We start from the raw sequence: 23,021 nt of genomic DNA on the forward strand, positions 1-23,021 counted from the left end.
ACATCACCCAGTCCCTGCCACTGAAAAAAAATCCCCACAGCATGCTGCCACCACCATGCTTCACCGTAGGGATGGTGCCAGGTTTCCACCAGATGTGATGCTTGGCATTCAGGCCAACGAGTTTAATCTTGGTTTCATCCGACTAGAGAATCTTGTTTCTCATGGTCTGAGAGTCTTTAGGTGCCTTTTGACAAACTACAAGTGGGTTGGGTAAATTGTTGGGTACCCTTCCCCAGATCTGTGCCTCGACACAATCCTGTCTCGGAGCTCTGCTGACAATTCCTTCAACCTCATGTCTTGGTTTTTGCTCTGACATGCACTGCCAACTGTGGGACCTTTTTATAGACAGGTGTGTGCCTTCCCAAATATTGTCCAATCCATTGAATTGACCACAGGTGGACTCCAGGTGGACTCCAGGTGGACTCCAGGTGAACTCCAGGTGGACTCCAGGTGGACTCCAGGTGGACTCCAGTCAAGCTGTAGAAACATCTCAAAGACCATCAATGGAAACAGGATGCACCTGTGCTCAATATGAGTCTCATAGCAATGGGTCTGAATACATTATTTTTTTATTTTTTTGAAATGAGCAAAAACTTCTAAACCTGTTTTCGCTTTGTCATTATGGGATGTTGTGTGTAGATTGAGGATTTTATAGTAATTATTTTAGAATAAGGCTGTAATGTAAAAGTGGAGAAAGTCAAGGGGTCTGAATACTTTCCAAATGCACTGTGTGTGTGTGTGTGTGTGTGTGTGTGTGTGTGTGTGTGTGTGTGTGTGTGTGTGTGTGTGTGTGTGTATATATATATTATATATACAGCCATGTTATTTTCTACTGATTTCCACTGTTAGTCGACACCTGCTGTCTACAAAGTAAGTCAGCAATAATTTGATTTGACTTTTCAAACTCCGGCATGGTCTGTTTCACAAGCATTACTAGAAATCTCGCGATGTTGCGCCTCTGGGTTTAGAAACTCTGGTAATATTCTACTGTACCTCTGGGTTTAGAAACTCTGGTAATATTCTACCGTACCTCTGGGTTTAGAAACTCTGGTAATATTCTACCGTACCTCTGGGTTTAGAAACTCTGGTAATATTCTACTGTACCTCTGGGTTTAGAAACTCTGGTAATATTCTACTGTACCTCTGGGTTTAGAAACTCTGGTAATATTCTACTGTACCTCTGGGTTTAGAAACTCTGGTAATATTCTACTGTACCTCTGGGTTTAGAAACTCTGGTAATATTCTACTGTACCTCGGAATGAAAGATTGGCCTAATAAAACAATGGAAAATAAGGCAGGAAAATATTATATTAAATTTTTATTATGAGTAACATTTAAATATTTTTAAAAATCTTGTAAACCGCTCATAAAATAAATTGAGCCTTTCTGGAACTTAACAATATCAACAATATGTATATTTTTATTACAAAATGTGTTACCTTCATTTCCGTAGTAATAATGTAAAAAGCAATATCTTAAAAAGTCCCTGTCACCAAATCATGTTCCTGCAATAAAATGTTTTTTAAATTATTATTATTTTTTAGAAATCCACAAACCAACATACAAATGTGAGTAAAAATACAAATATGAAATTTACAATGACGAATGAGGGAAGAGCCCCCCATTATGTTCGAAGGGGTGTTTCTGTCAGGGTTAATGCTTGGGAGGGATGGGTTTGGGAACACCTGGGCCTTGCTGGGGGAGAGGTGGCTGGGAGGCAGGAGGTTGGTTCCAATGGTTGTTTTCTCCATACCTAAGTGGCATATTAAAACTAAAATCAACATTAAAAAATAAAACATACAGCTAAGGCGTTTGTAATATGGACACTCTTCCCCCCCCAATATGCTACGATAAAGCATTAATACCTGGGTCCTGAGGTAGAGGATGGTGGATATGTAGGCATTGGCTGGAAACAGATGAAGAGAGCAGAATTACTACAACATGTAAACTGATTAATAAGTCACATACTGGAAAAGGTCCTAGATCTGTTTGTGTTGTATAGCCCACTCCCATGACCAGGCTAGATCTGTTTGTGTTGTATAGCCCACTCCCATGACCAGGCTAGATCTGTTTGTGTTGTATAGCCCACTCCCATGACCAGGCTAGGTCTGTTTGTGTTGTATAGCCCACTCCCATGACCAGGCTAGGTCTGTTTGTGTTGTATAGCCCACTCCCATGACCAGGCTAGGTCTGTTTGTGTTGTATAGCCCACTCCCATGACCAGGCTAGGTCTGTTTGTGTTGTATAGCCCACTCCCATGACCAGGCTAGGACTGTTTGTGTTGTATAGCCCACTCCCATGACCAGGCTAGATATGTGTTGTATAGCCCACTCCCATGACCAGGCTAGATCTGGTTATATAGCCTACTCCCATGACCAGGCTAGAGGTCCAACCAGATGTGTTTGAGGTTTTAGATTTAATCCCTTCAAAAAATATGATTTCCCTGCAAACTCTAACCATGATGGCAGTTGATGGAAAAAACCTGCTCAGTTCTGGATCCTGTCCCATTTAAGACATAGTAGGGTCTGAAATGATTTACCCCCTCAATAAAGACATAGTGGGGTCTAAATGATTTACCCCCTCAATAAAGACATAGTGGGGTCTAAATGATTTACCCCCTCAATAAAGACATAGCAGGGTCTGAAATGATTTACCCCCTCAATAAAGACATAGCAGGGTCTGAAATGATTTACCCCCTCAATAAAGACATAGCAGGGTCTGAAATGATTTACCCCCTCAATAAAGACATAGCAGGGTCTGAAATGATTTACCCCCTCAATAAAGACATAGTGGGGTCTAAATGATTTACCCCCTCAATAAAGACATAGCAGGGTCTGAAATGATTTACCCCCTCAATAAAGACATAGCAGGGTCTGAAATGATTTACCCCCTCAATAAAGACATAGCAGGGTCTGAAATGATTTACCCCCTCAATAAAGACATAGTGGGGTCTGAAATGATTTACCCCCTCAATAAAGACATAGTGGGGTCTGAAATGATTTACCCCCTCAATAAAGACATAGTGGGGTCTGAAATGATTTACCCCCTTAACAAAAATGAGCAAAAAATTACCTTAAAATAAACCATTAAAATATTGAGCTATATTGTACGCAAAAAAAATAACAAATTCTCAAAAAGGTAGGGTAAAAATGGACACCCCTGTTTCCAATACCTCACTTTGCGAGGAAAACAGCACTGAGCATTTTTCTAGAATGTTTTATGAGTTGGAGAACACATATTTGTCACATGCACCAAAAAAATACAACAGGTATAGATAGACCTCACAGTGAAATGCTGACTGACTAGCCCTTAACCAACAGGTATAGATAGACCTCACAGTGAAATGCTGACTGACTAGCCCTTAACCAACAGGTATAGATAGACCTCACAGTGAAATGCTGACTGACTAGCCCTTAACCAACAGGTATAGATAGACCTTACAGTGAAATGCTGACTGACTAGCCCTTAACCAACAGGTATAGATAGACCTTACAGTGAAATGCTGACTGACTAGCCCTTAACCAACAGGTATAGATAGACCTTACAGTGAAATGCTGACTGACTAGCCCTTAACCAACAGGTATAGATAGACCTTACAGTGAAATGCTGACTGACTAGCCCTTAACCAACAGGTATAGATAGACCTTACAGTGAAATGCTGACTGACTAGCCCTTAACCAACAGGTATAGATAGACCTTACAGTGAAATGCTGACTGACTAGCCCTTAACCAACAGGTATAGATAGACCTCACAGTGAAATGCTGACTGACTAGCCCTTAACCAACAGGTATAGATAGACCTCACAGTGAAATGCTGACTGACTAGCCCTTAACCAACAGGTATAGATAGACCTCACAGTGAAATGCTAACTGACTAGCCCTTAACCAACAGGTATAGATAGACCTCACAGTGAAATGCTGACTGACTAGCCCTTAACCAACAGATATAGATAGACCTCACAGTGAAATGCTGACTGACTAGCCCTTAACCAACAGGTATAGATAGACCTCACAGTGAAATGCTGACTGACCAGCCCTTAACCAACAGGTGTAGACCTCACAGTGAAATGCTGACTGACCAGCCCTTAACCAACAGGTGTAGACCTCACAGTGAAATGCTGACTGACTAGCCCTTAGCCAACAGGTGTAGACCTCACAGTGAAATGCTGACTGACCAGCCCTTAACCAACAGGTGTAGACCTCACAGTGAAATGCTGACTGACTAGCCCTTAACCAACAGGTATAGATAGACCTCACAGTGAAATGCTGACTGACTAGCCCTTAACCAACAGGTATAGATAGACCTCACAGTGAAATGCTGACTGACTAGCCCTTAACCAACAGATATAGATAGACCTCACAGTGAAATGCTGACTGACTAGCCCTTAACCAACAGGTATAGATAGACCTCACAGTGAAATGCTGACTGACTAGCCCTTAACCAACAGGTGTAGACCTCACAGTGAAATGCTGACTGACCAGCCCTTAACCAACAGGTGTAGACCTCACAGTGAAATGCTGACTGACTAGCCCTTAGCCAACAGGTGTAGACCTCACAGTGAAATGCTGACTGACCAGCCCTTAGCCAACAGGTGTAGACCTTACAGTGAAATGCTGACTGACAAGCTCTTAACCAACAATGCATTAGGAGGGATCTTAAACCCAGGCCTCCATACAGATCCTTAAAATCCTCTGTCTGCTCTTGTATACTGCCCTCCTCAATTTAAACCACAGATCCTTGATATCCTCTGTCTGCTCTTGTATACTGCCCTCCTCAATTCAAACCACAGATCATTGATATCCTCTGTCTGCTCTTGTATACTGCCCTCCTCAATTTAAACCACAGATCCTTGATATCCTCTGTCTGCTCTTGTATACTGCCCTCCTCAATTTAAACCACAGATCCTTGATATCCTCTGTCTGCTCTTGTATACTGCCCTCCTCAATTTAAACCACAGATCCTTGATATCCTCTGTCTGCTCTTGTATACTGCCCTCCTCAATTCAAACCACAGATCATTGATATCCTCTGTCTGCTCTTGTATACTGCCCCCCTCAATTTAAACCACAGATCCTTGATATCCTCTGTCTGCTCTTGTATACTGCCCTCCTCAATTCAAACCACAGGATTTCAATGGATTTCAAGTCCGGAGACTGAGATGGCCATTGATAAATGTAGATTATGAATGTTGCATTGGAACCGGTGCTTTGGTCACACCACTGGGTGGACGTGGCCTGTATTCTCAGACACACTGAACCACACCACTGGGTGGACGTGGCCTGTATTCTCAGACACACCCAATCCACCACTGAGTGGACGTGGCCTGTATTCTCAGACACACCCAATCCACCACTGGGTGGACGTGGCCTGTATTCTCAGACACACCCAATCCACCACTGGGTGGACGTGGCCTGTATTCTCAGACCCCACCACTGGGTGGACGTGGCCTGTATTCTCAGACACACCCAATCCACCACTGGGTGGACGTGGCCTGTATTCTCAGACCCCACCACTGGGTGGACGTGGCCTGTATTCTCAGACACCACTGGGTGGACGTGGCCTGTATTCTCAGACACCACCACTGGGTGAACGTGGCCTGTATTCTCAGACACCACCACTGGGTGAACGTGGCCTGTATTCTCAGACACCACTGGGTGGACGTGGCCTGTATTCTCAGACACCACTGGGTGGACGTGGCCTGTATTCTCATCTGACCAAAGCACCGGTTCCAACGCAACATTCATAATCTACATTTATCAATGGCCATCTCAGTCTCCGGACTTGAAATCCATTGAAATCCTGTGGTTTGAATTGAGGAGGGCAGTACACAAGCACAGACAAAGGATATGAAGGCTCTGTATGGGTTCTGTATGGAGGAATGGTCTAAGACGTACCTTTGAGAATGATGTATGAAATATTATAATTTCAATTTTTTTAATAGATGAGTATTTGAATCATTTTTTCTCATTTTTTATCAATATCAGATCCCACTGTACATGTAGTGGAACTGTTTACCTGAGGGGGTGGGGCCTGTGTTGCTGGGGGAACAGTTTACCCGAGGGGGTGGGGCCTGTGTTGCTGGGGGAACAGTTTACCCGAGGGGGTGGGGCCTGTGTTGCTGGGGGAACAGTTTGACCCAAGGGGGTGGGGCCTGTGTTGCTGGGGGAACAGTTTGACCCGAGGGGGTGGGGCCTGTGTTGCTGGGGGAAAAAAAAACAGTTTACCCGAGGGGGTGGGGCCTGTGTTGCTGGGGGAACAGTATACCCGAGGGGGCGGGGCCTGTGTTGCTGGGGGAACAGTTTACCCGAGGGGGCGGGGCCTGTGTTGCTGGGGGAACAGTTTACCCGAGGGGGCGGGGCCTGTGTTGCTGGGGGTAACAGTTTGACCCGAGGGGGCGGGGCCTGTGTTGCTGGGGGAAAAAACAGTTTACCTGAGGGGGTGGGGCCTGTGTTGCTGGAGGTTGTGTAGTTGGTTGTTTCGGGGCATTGCCATTCGCTGTGTTTCCTGACCTGCGTACATTAGAAATCATCATGTGAAATTCAACAGCTGTGACCCAGAGAAAGTCACCCAGTTTTACATACTATATGCGTTTACATACAATTTCTATGTCACACAACCTGTTAAACTAATCAAAGAAGTGCCACCATCTAGGTTTGTACAGTTTTGTGATGAGATGAACCCAATTTACAGAGACAAGAATCTTTATTGACATTTTGTTGGTTTACTCATAATCTAGGTGTCCATAAGCTACAGTTGAAGTGTGAAGTTTACATACACTTGGGTTGGAGTCATTAAAACTAATTTATCAACCACTCCACTAATTTCTTAGTTTGGGAAACAGCTTGGGAAATTCCAGAAAATGATGTCACGGCTTTAGAAGCTTCTGATGAGTCCTATATCAACATAGGCTGAAAGGCCGCTCAGCAAGGAAGAAGCCGCTGCTCCAAAACCGCCATAAAGCCAGACTACGGTTTGCAACTACACATGGGGACAAAGATCGTACTTTTTGGAGAAATGTACTCTGGTCTGATGAAACAAAAATATAACTGTTTGGCCATAATGACCATCGTTATGTTTGGAGGAAAAAGGGGGAGGCTTGCAAGCCGAAGAACACCATCCCAACCGTGAAGCACGGGGGTGGCAGCATCATGTTGTGGGGGTGCTTTGCTGCAGGAGGGACTGGTGCACTTCACAAAATGGATGGCATCATGAGGAAGGGGAAATTATGTGGATATATTGAAGCAACATTTCAAGACATCAGTCAGGAAGTTAAAGCTTTGTCGCAAATGGGTCTTCCAAATGGACAATGACCCCAAGCATACTTCCAAAGTTGTCACAAAACGGCTTAAGGACAAAAAAGTCAAGGTATTGGAGTGGCCATCACAAAGCCCTGACCTCAATCCCATAGAAAAATTGTGGGCAGAACTGAAAAAACGTGTGCGAGCAAGGAGGCCTACAAACCTGACTCAGTTACACCAGCTCTGTCAGGGGGAATGGGCCAAAATTCACCCAACTTATTGTGGGAATCTTGTGGAAGGCTACCCGAAACATTTGACCGAAGTTTAAATTGTTTAAGGCAATGCTACCAAATACTAATTGAGTGAATGTAAACGTCTGACCCACTGGGATTGTGATGAAAGAAATAGAAGCTGAAATAAATCATTCTCTGTCCTATTATTCTGACATTTCACATTCTTAAAAGAAAGTGGGGATCCTAACTGACCTAAAACAGGGAATTTTTCCTGGGATTAAATGTCAAGAATTGTGAAAAACTGAGTTTAAATGTAATTTGGCTAAAGGTGTATGTAAACTTCCAACTTCAACTGTAAGTATCCATAGCTAGGTGTCCATCCAATTAGCGATAGAATTTCAGAGGAATACTCTAGAATCCGCATTACGGAAATATGCATTTTCCCCAACAGTGGTGTTTCCAGATAGATAGATAGATATATATATATATAAAATATACTTTTTGCTGATAGAAACCAGTGCGTGATGACAGAGCACACAAAATGTACTTCTTCGCTCAAGTATTCGTGTACCGAATAAAAATGGTCAACTTCAATGTTTCCACGTTTTGTTTCCATCACAGCTGTCATGATCATTTAAAAAAAAATTGTATGACTTTACTCACAAACTGTGGATGGAACCGTGGTGATAGACTGTTAATATCCACGACTGGGTTTACCCGGAGCGTGGTGATAGACTGTTTATATCCACGACTGGGTTTACCCGGAGCGTGGTGATAGACTGTTGATATCCACGACTGGGTTTACCTGGAGCGTGGTGATAGACTGTTGATATCCACGACTGGGTTTACCTGGAGCGTGGTGATAGACTGTTGATATTCACGACTGGGTTTACCTGGAGCGTGGTGATAGACTGTTTATATCCACGACTGGGTTTACCCGGAGCGTGGTGATAGACTGTTTATATCCACGACTGGGTTTACCCGGAGCGTGGTGATAGACTGTTGATATCCACGACTGGGTTTACCCGGAGCGTCTGGAGCGTGGTGATAGACAGTGTTTACCTAGAGTGTCTGGAGCGTGGTGATAGACAGTGTTAACCTAGAGGGTCTGGAGCGTGGTGATAGACAGTGTTTACCTAGAGTGTCTGGAGCGTGGTGATAGACAGTGTTTACCTAGAGCGTCTGGAGCGTGGTCCTTTGAGGCATCTTTCCAGGGTATCCCTTCTGAACACATAGAGCAGTACTAACACCAGCAGCACCAGGATGGGAACCACCAGCAGGAAGAAGATCAGCAGGCCGTCCCTCAGGGAATAATCTGGGAGCAGCAGAGTGATAGTTATTAGTGAAGGTCAGCAGGCCGTCCCTCAGGGAGTGAACAGCACCTGTCTATAATGACAGGCAGGTAGAGACAGGAAAGGTGTGCAGTGAACAGCACCTGTCTATAATGACAGACAGGCAGAGGGAGGACAGGTGTGCAGTGAACAGCACCTGTCTATAATGATAGGCAGGTAGAGGGAGGAAAGGTGTGCAGTGAACAGTACCTGTCTATAATGACAGGCAGGTAGAGACAGGAAAGGTGTGCAGTGAACAGTACCTGTCTATAATGACAGGAAAGGTGTGCAGTGAACAGTACCTGTCTATAATGACAGGCAGGTAGAGACAGGAAAGGTGTGCAGTGAACAGTACCTGTCTATAATGACAGGCAGGTAGAGACAGGAAAGGTGTGCAGTGAACAGTACCTGTCTATAATGACAGGAAAGGTGTGCAGTGAACAGTACCTGTCTATAATGACAGGCAGGTAGAGACAGGAAAGGTGTGCAGTGAACAGTACCTGTCTATAATGACAGGAAAGGTGTGCAGTGAACAGTACCTGTCTATAATGACAGGCAGGTAGAGACAGGAAAGGTGTGCAGTGAACAGTACCTGTCCATAATGACAGGAAAGGTGTGCAGTGAACAGTACCTGTCTATAATGACAGGCAGGTAGAGACAGGAAAGGTGTGCAGTGAACAGTACCTGTCTATAATGACAGGAAAGGTGTGCAGTGAACAGTACCTGTCTATAATGACAGGCAGGTAGAGACAGGAAAGGTGTGCAGTGAACAGTACCCGTCTATAATGACAGGCAGGTAGAGACAGGAAAGGTGTGCAGTGAACAGTACCTGTCTATAATGACAGGCAGGTAGAGACAGGAAAGGTGTGCAGTGAACAGTACCTGTCTATAATGACAGGCAGGTAGAGACAGGAAAGGTGTGCAGTGAACAGTACCTGTCTATAATGACAGGCAGGTAGAGACAGGAAAGGTGTGCAGTGAACAGTACCTGTCTATAATGACAGGTAAGGTGTGCAGTGAACAGTACCCGTCTATAATGACAGGCAGGTAGAGGGAGGAAAGGTGTGCAGTGAACAGTACCTGTCTATAATGACAGGTAAGGTGTGCAGTGAACAGTACCCGTCTATAATGACAGGCAGGTAGAGACAGGAAAGGTGTGCAGTGAACAGTACCTGTCTATAATGACAGGTAAGGTGTGCAGTGAACAGTACCCGTCTATAATGACAGGCAGGTAGAGACAGGAAAGGTGTGCAGTGAACAGTACCTGTCTATAATGACAGGTAAGGTGTGCAGTGAACAGTACCCGTCTATAATGACAGGCAGGTAGAGACAGGAAAGGTGTGCAGTGAACAGTACCCGTCTATAATGACAGGCAGGTAGAGACAGGAAAGGTGTGCAGTGAACAGTACCTGTCTATAATGACAGGCAGGTAGAGACAGGAAAGGTGTGCAGTGAACAGTACCTGTCTATAATGACAGGCAGGTAGAGACAGGAAAGGTGTGCAGTGAATAGTACCTGTCTATAATGACAGACAGGTAGAGGGAGTTAAGGTGTGCAGTGAAGATTACCTATCTGTGCAGGCCCGCTGTCCACACTGCCCCCTCTCCCTGACTTGGCACAGTTAGGAGGTCCCCAGCCGTCATTACAGTGGCAGTGGCCCTGGTTGTTACACACCTGGGGGAGATTAACTAATCAACCAACCAATACAATAGACACTGGTCTTGACTCCCCAGAAGAGCCAATCAGATGGCCTGTAAAACATGATGTGCCCAACCCCTTCTAGAGGGTGAGATCTCTCCCCAGAAGAGACCATCAGATGGCCTGTAAAACGTGATGTACCCAACCCCCTTCTAGAGGGTGAGATCTCTCCCCAGAAGAGCCAATCAGATGGCCTGTAAAACGTGATGTACCCAACCCCTTCTAGAGGGTGAGATCTCTCCCCAGAAGAGCCAATCAGATGGCCTGTAAAACGTGATGTACCCAACCCCTTCTAGAGGGTGAGATCTCTCCCCAGAAGAGACCATCAGATGGCCTGTAAAACGTGATGTACCCAACCCCCTTCTAGAGGGTGAGATCTCTCCCCAGAAGAGCCAATTAGATGGCCTGTAAAACGTGATGTGCCCAACCCCTTCTAGAGGGTGAGATCTCTCCCCAGAAGAGACCATCAGATGGCCTGTAAAACGTGATGTACCCAACCCCCTTCTAGAGGGTGAGATCTCTCCCCAGAAGAGCCAATCAGATGGCCTGTAAAATGTGATGTACCCAACCCCTTCTAGAGGGTGAGATCTCTCCCCAGAAGAGCCAATCAGATGGCCTGTACGTAATGTATGTAGAATGAGACCTTCTCTTACCCCCCGGCTGTTACATGTGTTGTTGGCGTCACAGTGGAGGTCCACAGGCAGTAGAGCTGAGGCATTCACACACTGGAAGTCAAGGCAGGCCTGGAATAAAAAGAGAGGAGTCCTGGATATTATCTCTGGATTCAAACACACCTCCCATAGCAATATGGTTGTCCTGCCGCCTCAGTACACACCACTCGCTCTGTGGAAGAAATGGCTCGACACACACACCACCCGCGCTGTGGAAGAAATGGCTCGACACACACACCACCCGCCCTGTGGAAGAAATGGCTCGACATACACACCACCCGCCCTGTGGAAGAAATGGCTCGACACACACACCACCCGCCCTGTGGAAGAAATGGCTTGACACACACACCACCCGCCCTGTGGAAGAAATGGCTCGACACACACACCACCCGCCCTGTGGAAGAAATGGCTCGACACACACACCACCCGCCCTGTGGAAGAAATGGCTCGACACACACACCACCCGCCCTGTGGAAGAAATGGCTCGACACACACACTACCCGCCCTGTGGAAGGAATGGCTCAACACACACACCACCCGCCCTGTGGAAGAAATTGCTCAGCACACACACCACCCGCCCTGTGGAAGGAATGGCTCAACACACACACACACCACCCGCCCTGTGGAAGAAATGGCTCGACACACACACTACCCGTCCTGTGGAAGAAATGGCTCGACACACACACCACCCGCCCTGTGGAAGAAATGGCTCGACACACACTACCCGCCCTGTGGAAGAAATGGCTCGACACCCACACCACCCACCCTGTGGAAGAAATGGCTCGACACACACACCACCCGCCCTGTGGAAGAAATGGCTCGACACACACACCACCCGCCCTGTGGAAGAAATGGCTCGACACACACACCACCCGCCCTGTGGAAGAAATGGCTCGACACACACACCACCCGCCCTGTGGAAGAAATGGCTCGACACACACACTACCCGCCCTGTGGAAGGAATGGCTCAACACACACACCACCCGCCCTGTGGAAGAAATTGCTCAGCACACACACCACCCGCCCTGTGGAAGGAATGGCTCAACACACACACACACCACCCGCCCTGTGGAAGAAATGGCTCGACACACACACTACCCGTCCTGTGGAAGAAATGGCTCGACACACACACCACCCGCCCTGTGGAAGAAATGGCTCGACACACACTACCCGCCCTGTGGAAGAAATGGCTCGACACCCACACCACCCACCCTGTGGAAGAAATGGCTCGACACACACACCACCCACCCTGTGGTAGAAATGGCTCGACACACACACCACCCACCCTGTGGAAGAAATGGCTCAACACACACACCACCCACCCTGTGGAAGAAATGGCTCAACACACACACCACCCGCCCTGTGGAGGAAGTGACAAAGAAAAGACAGAAGGGGACAAAGTTGAAGACACTGAAACCAAAAATGCTAATCTTACCTTCCCCTTGGTGCAGGGGCTGCCCTGGTTGACATAGGCAGGGTCCAGAACATCAGAGCCCAGGTTAAAGTCTGCGTTGACACACGAAGAACCATCGATGATCTGGTTACTGACGGAGCCTCCAGGAGGAGGGTTGTTGGTGTTTACGTTAGTGCACTGTACCTTCCCACACATGGCATTACTGCAGGAACACAGTGGAGACAGGGAGGGAGTCAGTAGTAACACAGTGGAGACAGGGAGGGAGTCAGTAGTAACACAGTGGAGACAGGGAGGGAGTCAGTAGTAACTCTATACAGGAACACAGTGGAGACAGGGAGGGAGTCAGTAGGAACACAGTGGAGACTGGGAGGGAGTCAGGAGTAACACAGTGGAGACAGGGAGGGAGTCAGTAGTAACTCCATACAGGGAGGGAGTCAGTAGTAACACAGTGGAGACAGGGAGGGAGTCAGTAGTAACACAGTGGAGACAGGGAGGGAGTCAGTAGTAACTCCATACAGGGAGGGAGTCAGTAGTAACACAGTGGAGACAGGGAGGGAGTCAGTAGTAACACAGTGGAGACAGGGAGGGAGTCAGTAGTGGCTCTACACTCCGCCCCGGGGGGCTGGGCTCTACCCTCCGCCCCGGGGGGCTGGGCTCTACCCTCCGCCCCGGGGGGCTGGGCTCTACCCTCCGCCCCGGGGGGCTGGGCTCTACCCTCCGCCCCGGGGGGCTGGGCTCTACCCTCCGCCCCGGGGGGCTGGGCTCTACCCTCCGCCCCGGGGGGCTGGGCTCTACCCTCCGCCCCGGGGGGCTGGGCTCTATTACAATCATGTGTTAAACAAAAAAGTGTTAAACAATTCAAAATATATTTTACAGAGCCACCCTTTGCCTTGACATTCTCTCAACCTAACAACACTTGTTTTGGTTACTACATGATTCCATATGTGTTATTACATTGTTTTGATGTCTTCACTATTATTCTACAATGTAGAAAATATAAAAAATGAAGAAAAACCCTAGAATGAGTAGGTGTTGTAAAACTTAACAGTAATGAAACATTTCCAATCTTACTTTTTCATCAATTATGAATGCCGATGACAAATTCAGATCACTTACGCCAAACTACATTTCACATAGGTCCCTGACGACGTCATTCCACAGTTCCCAAACGCATCCCCCTTTAGATTAGCCGTCTGAAAGCAGATGTCTGCTGCTTTGCTTGCACCTGGAAAGAAAAATAAATCAAAACATTTAACATTTCAGACTTAAGAAATAAAAGAAGGAAAATATTAACAGTCAGGTCACAAGGTCACAGTTACTTTCTTGATTCAAATATATAAAATAAAAATCAAATAAAATATATAAAATAAAAATAAAATAAAATGTATAAAATTAAAATACAATAAAATAGAAAATAAAAATAAAATATAGAAAATAAAATTAAATGTATAAAATTAAATAAAATATAGAAAATTAAATTAAATGTATAAAATTAAAATTAAATAAAATATAGAAAATAAAATTAAATGTATAAAATTAAAATTAAATAAAATATAGAAAATAAAAATAAAATATAGAAAAGAAATAAAATATATACAATTAAAATCAAATATATAATATAAAAATCAAATAAAATGTATAAAATAAAAATAAAATGTATAAAATAAATATAAAATATATAAAATTAATATAAAATATATAAAATTAAAATAAAATATATAAAATTAAAATAAAATATAGAAAATAAAAATAAAATATAGAAAATTAAAATAAAATATATAAATATGTTTATTTTGTACCCGTTTCAAAAAGATGTTTGCATTGGTAGTCGTAGGTCTGGCAGCGGCCCTCATAACAGTACGCCGCGTTGTTCTCACAGAGAAGCCCATCCATGATATAGAAGTCAGATGGACAGTAGGAGGTGGAGCCGTTGCAGTATTCTGGGAGGTCACATGTGTTGACAGATCCCCTGCACGGTGTCCCTGACACGCTGATCTGAAAAAATTGGAGAGAAATTAGGCCGGAGAAACATTCATTTTCAAAATCGGTTTTCATCATTAAAATCAAACGTTGACACCTCCCAAGTTGAAACCTCTGACGAAATAGCTCAACACAATCCTAGGCCCTCCCCCACCAACAAACTGCTTTCATTGAAAATCATTGATTTGCTGTCCGGTTTGGGGAGCGCCCTAATCCATACGGTTTTGAAGACCGACAGCAGCTGGACTAACCTTGCAGTCCTTGCAGCAGGCTCCCTGAGCGCAGGCCGATCCCCAGGTCAACTTACAGGTGGCCGCGTCACAGCACTTATTGGTACATTCCTGCAACATCGGCAAGATTAGTAAACTTAGGCATGTCAAAAACTAAATTCTGAAACGACACATCCATGGATAACTGACCAAATTATAAAATACATGCATTGTAATTTTGAATTCTTTAAAAAGTGTTATCTATCAACCATGACAAGCTACCTGGGTCTGACATTTTTTGATGGAAAATGACTGAGGATAATATTGAACGATATTGCCACTCCTATTTTCCATATCTTCAATCTAAGCCTTACAGGAAAGTGTATGCCCCCAGGCCTGGAGAGAAGCAAAAGTCATTCCGCTACCCAAGAATAGCAAAGCACCCTTTACTGGATCAAACAGCCAACCAATCAGCCTGTTAACAGATTAAATTAACAGATTGTGGGAGATGTTTTTTTTTAGACTTCAGTCCATCTTCCGACATTATCGGTCATAATCTGCTGTTGGAAAAACATCTGTGTTATGGCTTTACACCACTTGCTATATTGTGGATAAAGAGTTACCTGTCTAACAGAACCCAGAGGGTGTTCTTTAACGGAAGCCAACATAATCCTGGTAGAGTCAGGCATTCCCCAGGGCAGCTGTCTAGGCCCCTTGCTTTGTTCAATCTTTACTAATGAGCTGCAATTGGCTATGAGAAAATACTGTGTCTATGACTCATTATTGTGCACGTCAGCTACCACAGCAAGTGAAATCACTGCAATAAGAGCTCCAGTCAGTTTAAGAATGGGTGGCAATATAAATAAGCTGAAAGTATTTGGGACAAATCATTCACTAAACCCTTACCTCACCAAAATCTTGTAATGAATGTGGAAGTTGAGCAAGTTGAGGTGACTAAACTGCTTGTAGTAACCATAGATTGTGAACAGTCATGGTGAAAACATAGTGATACAACAGTAGCTAAGATGGGGAGAAGTCTGTCCATAATAAAGCACTGCTCTGCCTTAACAGCACTTGCAGGCCTGAGTTCTGTGGCACCTGGACTACTGTCCAGTCTTGTGGTCACGTGCCACAAAAGAAGGACATGGGAAATTACAATTGTCTCAGAACAGACAGCACGGCTGGCCCTTGGATGTACACGGACAGCTAACATTAATCATATGTCCTGGCTCAATGTAGAGGAGAGATTGACTTCATCAAAGAGTAGCTGCTGCCTTGGCAGGAACTAATGGGGATCCATAATAAACCCCAGGAAGAGTAGCTGCTGCCTTGACAGGAACTAATGGGGATCCATAATAAACCCCAGGAAGAGTAGCTGCTGCCATGGCAGGAACTAACGGGGATCCATAATAAACCCCAGGAAGAGTAGCTGCTGCCTTGGCAGGAACTAATGGGGATCCATAATAAACACCAGGAAGAGTAGCTGCTGCCTTGACAGGAACTAATGGGGATCCATAATAAACCCCAGGAAGAGTAGCTGCTGCCTTGACAGAACTAATGGGGATCCATAATAAACCCCAGGAAGAGTAGCTGCTGCCTTGACAGGAACTAATGGGGATCCATAATATACCCCAGGAAGAGTAGCTGCTGCCATGGCAGGAACTAACGGGGATCCATAATAAACCCCAGGAAGAGTAGCTCAATGTGTGAGTGAATCAACGAATCAAGCATAATAGAAAGCCATTCAATGTGTGAGTGAATCAACGAATTAAGCATAATAGAAAGCCATTCAATGTGTGAGTGAATCAACGAATCAAGCATAATAGAAAGCCATTCAATGTGTGAGTGAATCAACGAATCAAGCATAATAGAAAGCCATTCAATGTGTTAGTGAATCAACGAATTAAGCATAATAGAAAGCCATTCAATGTGTGAGTGAATCAACGAATCAAGCATAATAGAAAGCCATTCAATGTGTGAGTGAATCAACGAATCAAGCATAATAGAAAGCCATTCAATGTGTTAGTGAATCAACGAATCAAGCATAATAGAAAGCCATTCAATGTGTGAGTGAATCAACGAATCAAGCATAATAGAAAGCCATTCAATGTGTGAGTGAATCAACGAATGTAAGGACAGACAGAAAGACAGGTGAGTCAGACAGGAAGACAGGTAAGTCAGACAGGAAGACAGGTAAGTCAGACAGGTAAGTCAGACAGGAAGACAGGTAAGTCAGACGGGAAGACAGATAAGGACAGACGGGAAGACAGATAAGGACAGACAGGAAGCCAGATAAGGACAGACAGGAAGCCAGATAAGGACAGACAGGAAGACAGATAAGGACAGACAGGAAGACAGATAAGGACAGACAGGAAGACAGGTAAGGACAGACAGGAAGACAGGTAAGGACAGACAGGAAGACAGGTAAGGACAGACAGGAAGACAGGTGAGTCAGACAGGAAGACAGGTAAGTCAGACAGGAAGACAGGTAAGGACAGACAGGAAGACAGGTGAGTCAGACAGTACCTGGGGTGTTCCACAGTCACAGTCCTCTCCTTCCTCTAACATTCCGTTGCCACATTTACCCACAGAGACGATGTTGGACTGGGAGGGCTGGTTCAACAGACACACCCCTCCTCCACGCAGGACCAGGCGCTCAAAGTCAGAGGCACTACAGTCACTGAAGAGGGTGGATCCACTGGGGAGGGGAAGACAGACGACGCTGTACATGAATACCACACCGATGGAATCAATCAAATCAGTCACAATCAATGACTCAATTTCTATGAGACATACACTTATCAATATGGACATAAGTGTGTGGATTCCTGCTCGTCAAACATCTCATTCCAAAACCATGGGCATTAATATGGAGTTGGTCCCCCTTTGCTGCTATAACAGCCTCCACTCTTCTGGGAAGGCTTTCCACTAGATGTTGGAAAATTGCTGCTATAACAGCCTCCACTCTTCTGGGAAGGCTTCAGGTCAGGGCTCTGTGCAGGCCAGTCAAGTTCTTCCACACAGATCTCGACAAATCATTTCTGTATGGACCTCGCTTTTTGCAAAAGGGCATTGTCATGCTGAAACAGGAAAGGGCCTTCCCCAAACTGTTGCCACAAAGTTGGAAGTACAGAATCATCTAGAATGTCATTGTATGCTGTAGCGTTAAGATTTCCCTTCACTGGAACTAAGGGGCCCGAACCATGAAAAACAGCCCCAGACCATTATTCCTCCTCCACCAAACTTTACAGTTGGCACTATGCATTGGGGCAGGTAGCGTTCTCCTGGCACCAAACCCAGATTTGTCCGTCAGACTGCCAGATGGAAAAGCGTGATTCAGAGAACGCATTTCTACTGCTCCAGAGTCCAACGGTGGTGAGCTCCACACCACTCCAGCCGACGCTTGGCATTGTGCATGGTGATCTTAGGCTTGTGTGCGGCTGCTCAGCCATGGAAACTCATTTCATGAAGCTCTTGATGAACAGTTATTGTGCTGACGTTGCTTCCAGAGGCAGTTGTGAACTCTGTAATGAGTGTTGCTTCCAGAGGCAGTTGTGAACTCTGTAATGAGTGTTGCTTCCAGAGGCAGTTGTGAACTCTGTAATGAGTGTTGCTTCCAGAGGCAGTTGTGAACTCTGTAATGAGTGTTGCTTCCAGAGGCAGTTGTGAACTCTGTAATGAGTGTTGCTTCCAGAGGCAGTTGTGAACTCTGTAATGAGTGTTGCTTCCAGAGGCAGTTGTGAACTCTGTAATGAGTGTCGCAAACGAGGACAGACTATATTTACGCTCTACTTGCCCCAGTCCCGTTCTGGCAGCTTGTGTGGCCTACCACTTCGTGGCTGAGCCGTTGTTGCTCCTAGACGTTTCCACTTCACAATAGCAGCACTTACAGTTGAACGGGGGGGCAGCTCTAGCAGGGCAGAAACCTTTCCAACTGTCTTGTTGGAAAGGTGGCATCCTATGACGGTGCCACGTTGAAAGTCACAGAGCTCTACAGTATGGGGCCATTCTACTGCCAATGTTTGTCTATGGAGATTACATGGCAGTGTGCTAGATTTTATACACTTGTCAGCAATGGGTGAGCAATGGGTGTGGGCCCGAATGAACCAGATCCACTAATTTGAAGGGGTGTCCACATACTTTTGTATATATAGTGGGGCGGCAGGGTAGCCTAGTGGTTAGAGCGTTGGACTAGTAACCGGAAGGTTGCAAGTTCAAACCCCCGAGCTGACAAGGTACAAATCTGTCGTTCTGCCCCTGAACAGGCAGTTAACCCACTGTTCCTAGGCCGTCATTGAAAATAAGAATTTGTTCTTAACTGACTTGACGAGTTAAATAAAGGTGAAATAAAATAAAAAAATTCACTCAGCAGGTGAGTGTAAATAATGTTGACCAATACAGTGGCAACCTTACAGTTAATATATATAATATATATATATAATATAGTTCAACAAACAGGTTGAATAGCAGATGGCCTCTGAAAAAGACAACGCTCAGGAAAGGAGAATGTTGCTTTAGGGTTTTTTGTGGTGATGACAGTCGAGGCCAGTACTTACGTTGCCGAGGCAGCCATGATACAGCTCTCTCCATTACAGCTACACCGGCTGTCGTCGTGATTCATGCCCAGGTTATGGCCCATCTCGTGGGCCACGACAGTAGAGACGTAGCCCAGACCGTCACCACTATACTGTGGAGATAGAAGACCACATGCTGTTCAGATGTGGAATGGTTAAATATATATATATATATAAAGGAGAAAATGACAATTGATTTAAACCAAAAACCCAAAAGGAATTGGGAAAAACCTCTGAATACTATAAAATGTTAGCAGGAGCCTTTGGAACATGGTGTTACACACGGTACATTACCACACGAAGAAGAATCTGTGGAATGACACAAACACACTGTGCTTCGTCATCGTGGACTGGTTTCACCTGTTTACATTTGCATAGCAGATTAACTCCTGTGATGTGTCCCAAATGGCACCCTATTCCCTATATAGTGCACTACTTTAGACCAGAGCTCTATAGAACCCTATTCCCTATATAGTACACTACTTTAGACCAGAGCCCTATAGAACCCTATTCCCTATATAGTGCACTACTTTAGACCAGAGCCCTATAGAACCCTATTCCCTATATAGTGCACTACTTTAGACCAGAGCTCTATAGAACCCTATTCCCTATATAGTACACTACTTTAGACCAGAGCCCTATAGAACCCTATTCCCTATATAGTGCACTACTTTAGACCAGAGCCCTATAGAACCCTATTCCCTATATAGTGCACTACTTTAGACCAGGGCCCTATAGAACCCTATTTATTTTATAGTGCACTACTTTAGACCAGGGCCCTATAGAACCCTATTTATTTTATAGTGCACTACTGTTGATCAAGGCTCCGGGTAAAAAAGTAGTGTTTAAAAGGGGAATAGGGTGCGATTCGATAGGGTGCCATGCGATAGGGTGCCATTTGTGAAGCAGACCAATAGGATGCCATTTGGGAGGAAGTCATGGTGTGTCTGAGAACAAACTGCACTATTGTCTTCTACATTGACTGACTCATGAATAATCTAGACCTATCAGGTGGCTGACACAACCTCACAACACTAACAACCACAGCCTCAGACGGTACTAGCTGGCTAGGTTACTATCTGACTCATGAATAATCTAGACCTATCAGGTGGCTGACACGACCTCACAACACTAACACCCACAGCCTCAGACGGTACTAGCTGGCTAGGTTACTATCTGACTCATGAATAATCTAGACCTATCAGGTGGCTGACACAACCTCACAACACTAACACCCACAGCCTCAGACGGTACTAGCTGGCTAGGTTACAATGATTAGTCTGCTAGGCGTTAGGGTCCTGGCTAGGTTACAATGATTAGTCTGCTAGGTGTTAGGGTCCTGTCTAGGTTACAATGATTAGACTACTAGGTGTTAGGGTCCTGTCTAGGTTACAATGATTAGACTACTAGGTGTTAGGGTCCTGTCTCTGGCTAGGTTACAATGATTAGACTACTAGGTGTTAGGGTCCTGTCTAGGTTACAATGATTAGACTACTAGGTGTTAGGGTCCTGTCTCTGGCTAGGTTACAATGATTAGTCTGCTAGGTGTTAGGGTCCTGTCTAGGTTACAATGATTAGTCTACTAGGTGTTAGGGTCCTGTCTCTGGCTAGGTTACAATGATTAGTCTGCTAGGTGTTAGGGTCCTGTCTCTGGCTAGGTTACAATGATTAGTCTACTAGGTGTTAGGGTCCTGTCTAGGTTACAATGATTAGTCTGCTAGGTGTTAGGGTCCTGTCTAGGTTACAATGATTAGACTACTAGGTGTTAGGGTCCTGTCTCTGGCTAGGTTACAATGATTAGACTACTAGGTGTTAGGGTCCTGTCTCTGGCTAGGTTACAATGATTAGTCTGCTAGGTGTTAGGGTCCTGTCTAGGTTACAATGATTAGTCTACTAGGTGTTAGGGTCCTGTCTCTGGCTAGGTTACAATGATTAGTCTGCTAGGTGTTAGGGTCCTGTCTAGGTTACAATGATTAGTCTACTAGGTGTTAGGGTCCTGTCTAGGTTACAATGATTAGTCTACTAGGTGTTAGGGTCCCGTCTAGGTTACACTGATTAGTCTACTAGGTGTTAGGGTCCTGTCTAGGTTACACTGATTAGTCTGCTAGGTGTTAGGGTCCTGTCTAGGTTATAATGATTAGTCTACTAGGTGTTAGGGTCCTGTCTAGGTTACAATGATTAGTCTACTAGGTGTTAGGGTCCTGTCTAGGTTACACTGATTAGTCTACTAGGTGTTAGGGTCCTGTCTAGGTTACACTGATTAGTCTACTAGGTGTTAGGGTCCTGTCTAGGTTACACTGATTAGTCTACTAGGTGTTAGGGTCCTGTCTAGGTTACAATGCTTAGTCTGCTAGGTGTTAGGGTCCTGTCTCTGTCTAGGTTACAATGATTAGTCTGCTAGGTGTTAGGGTCCTGGCTAGGTTACAATGATTAAATCTGCTACATACCTAATGATACTACATACCTACCGGTGAATACTACATACCTACTGGTGAATACTACATACCTACTGATGAATACTACATACCCACCGATGAATACTACATACCTACTGATGAATACTATATACCTACTGATGAATACTACATACCTACTGATGAATACTACATACCTACTGATGAATACTACATACCTACCGGTGAATACTACATACCTACTGATGAATACTATATACCTACTGATGAATACTACACCTAATGGTGAATACTACACCTAATGGTGAATACTACATACCTACTGATGAATACTACATACCTACTGATGAATACTATATACCTAATGGTGAATACTACACCTAATAGTGAATACTACACCTAATGGTGAATACTACATACCTACTGATGAATACTACATACCTACCGGTGAATACTACACCTAATGGTGAATACTACACCTAATGGTGAATACTACACCTAATGGTGAATACTACATACCTACTGATGAATACTACATACCTACTGATGAATACTATATACCTACTGATGAATACTACATACCTAATGGTGAATACTACACCTAATGGTGAATACTACACCTAATGGTGAATACTACATACCTACCGATGAATACTATATACCTAATGGTGAATACTATATACCTACCGATGAATACTACATACCTACTGATGAATACTACATACCTACCGATGAATACTACATACCTAATGGTGAATACTACATACCTACTGATGAATACTACATACCTACTGATGAATACTACATACCTACTGATGAATACTACATACCTACTGATGAATACTACATACCTACTGATGAATACTACATACCTACTGATGAATACTACATACCTACTGATGAATACTATATACCTAATGGTGAATACTACATACCTACTGATGAATACTACATACCTACTGATGAATACTACATACCTACTGATGAATACTACATACCTACTGATGAATACTACATACCTACTGATGAATACTACATACCTACTGATGAATACTACATACCTACTGATGAATACTACATACCTACTGATGAATACTACATACCTACTGATGAATACTATATACCTAATGGTGAATACTACATACCTACTGATGAATACTACATACCTACTGATGAATACTACATACCTACTGATGAATGCTACATACCTACTGATGAATACTACATACCTACTGATGAATACTATATACCTAAATGGT

General features: G+C 44.5%; 1 protein-coding gene and 1 long non-coding RNA gene across 5 annotated transcripts in view; one reads left to right on the forward strand and one right to left on the reverse strand.

Annotated features, from left to right (window-relative positions):
- Positions 1-1,303: 1,303 nt before the first annotated feature.
- The window catches only part of LOC139381706 (ADAM metallopeptidase domain 9b), a 36,765-nt gene continuing 15,047 nt past the window's right edge, over positions 1,304-23,021 (reverse strand). The window contains exons 11-22 of one of the 2 annotated variants that reach the window (XM_071125431.1): positions 19,331-19,461; positions 17,301-17,472; positions 14,817-14,906; positions 14,385-14,580; positions 13,702-13,810; positions 12,607-12,787; positions 11,154-11,243; positions 10,371-10,476; positions 8,645-8,786; positions 6,431-6,509; positions 1,866-1,906; positions 1,304-1,753 (exon numbers count right to left, since the gene is read on the reverse strand). In XM_071125431.1, coding sequence (XP_070981532.1) covers positions 1,654-1,753; positions 1,866-1,906; positions 6,431-6,509; positions 8,645-8,786; positions 10,371-10,476; positions 11,154-11,243; positions 12,607-12,787; positions 13,702-13,810; positions 14,385-14,580; positions 14,817-14,906; positions 17,301-17,472; positions 19,331-19,461 — 1,437 coding nt within the window. In that variant the 3' untranslated portion in view covers positions 1,304-1,653. The remainder of the gene's footprint in view (positions 1,754-1,865; positions 1,907-6,430; positions 6,510-8,644; positions 8,787-10,370; positions 10,477-11,153; positions 11,244-12,606; positions 12,788-13,701; positions 13,811-14,384; positions 14,581-14,816; positions 14,907-17,300; positions 17,473-19,330; positions 19,462-23,021) is intronic. The other variant, XM_071125432.1, reaches the window with a different exon arrangement.
- Positions 20,268-21,705, forward strand: LOC139381707 (uncharacterized). 3 transcript variants are annotated; one of them, XR_011628574.1, is made up of 3 exons: positions 20,268-20,516; positions 20,655-20,717; positions 20,935-21,705. It is a non-coding gene; the product is annotated as an uncharacterized lncRNA (long non-coding RNA). The 3 variants fall into 3 exon arrangements; XR_011628575.1 differs by having other exon boundaries at positions 20,655-20,676; positions 20,718-21,705; XR_011628576.1 differs by having other exon boundaries at positions 20,696-20,912; positions 21,007-21,705.

This window comes from Oncorhynchus clarkii, chromosome 23 (genome assembly GCF_045791955.1).
Source record: "Oncorhynchus clarkii lewisi isolate Uvic-CL-2024 chromosome 23, UVic_Ocla_1.0, whole genome shotgun sequence".
In the NCBI taxonomy this organism is placed as follows: Eukaryota; Metazoa; Chordata; class Actinopteri; order Salmoniformes; family Salmonidae; genus Oncorhynchus; species Oncorhynchus clarkii.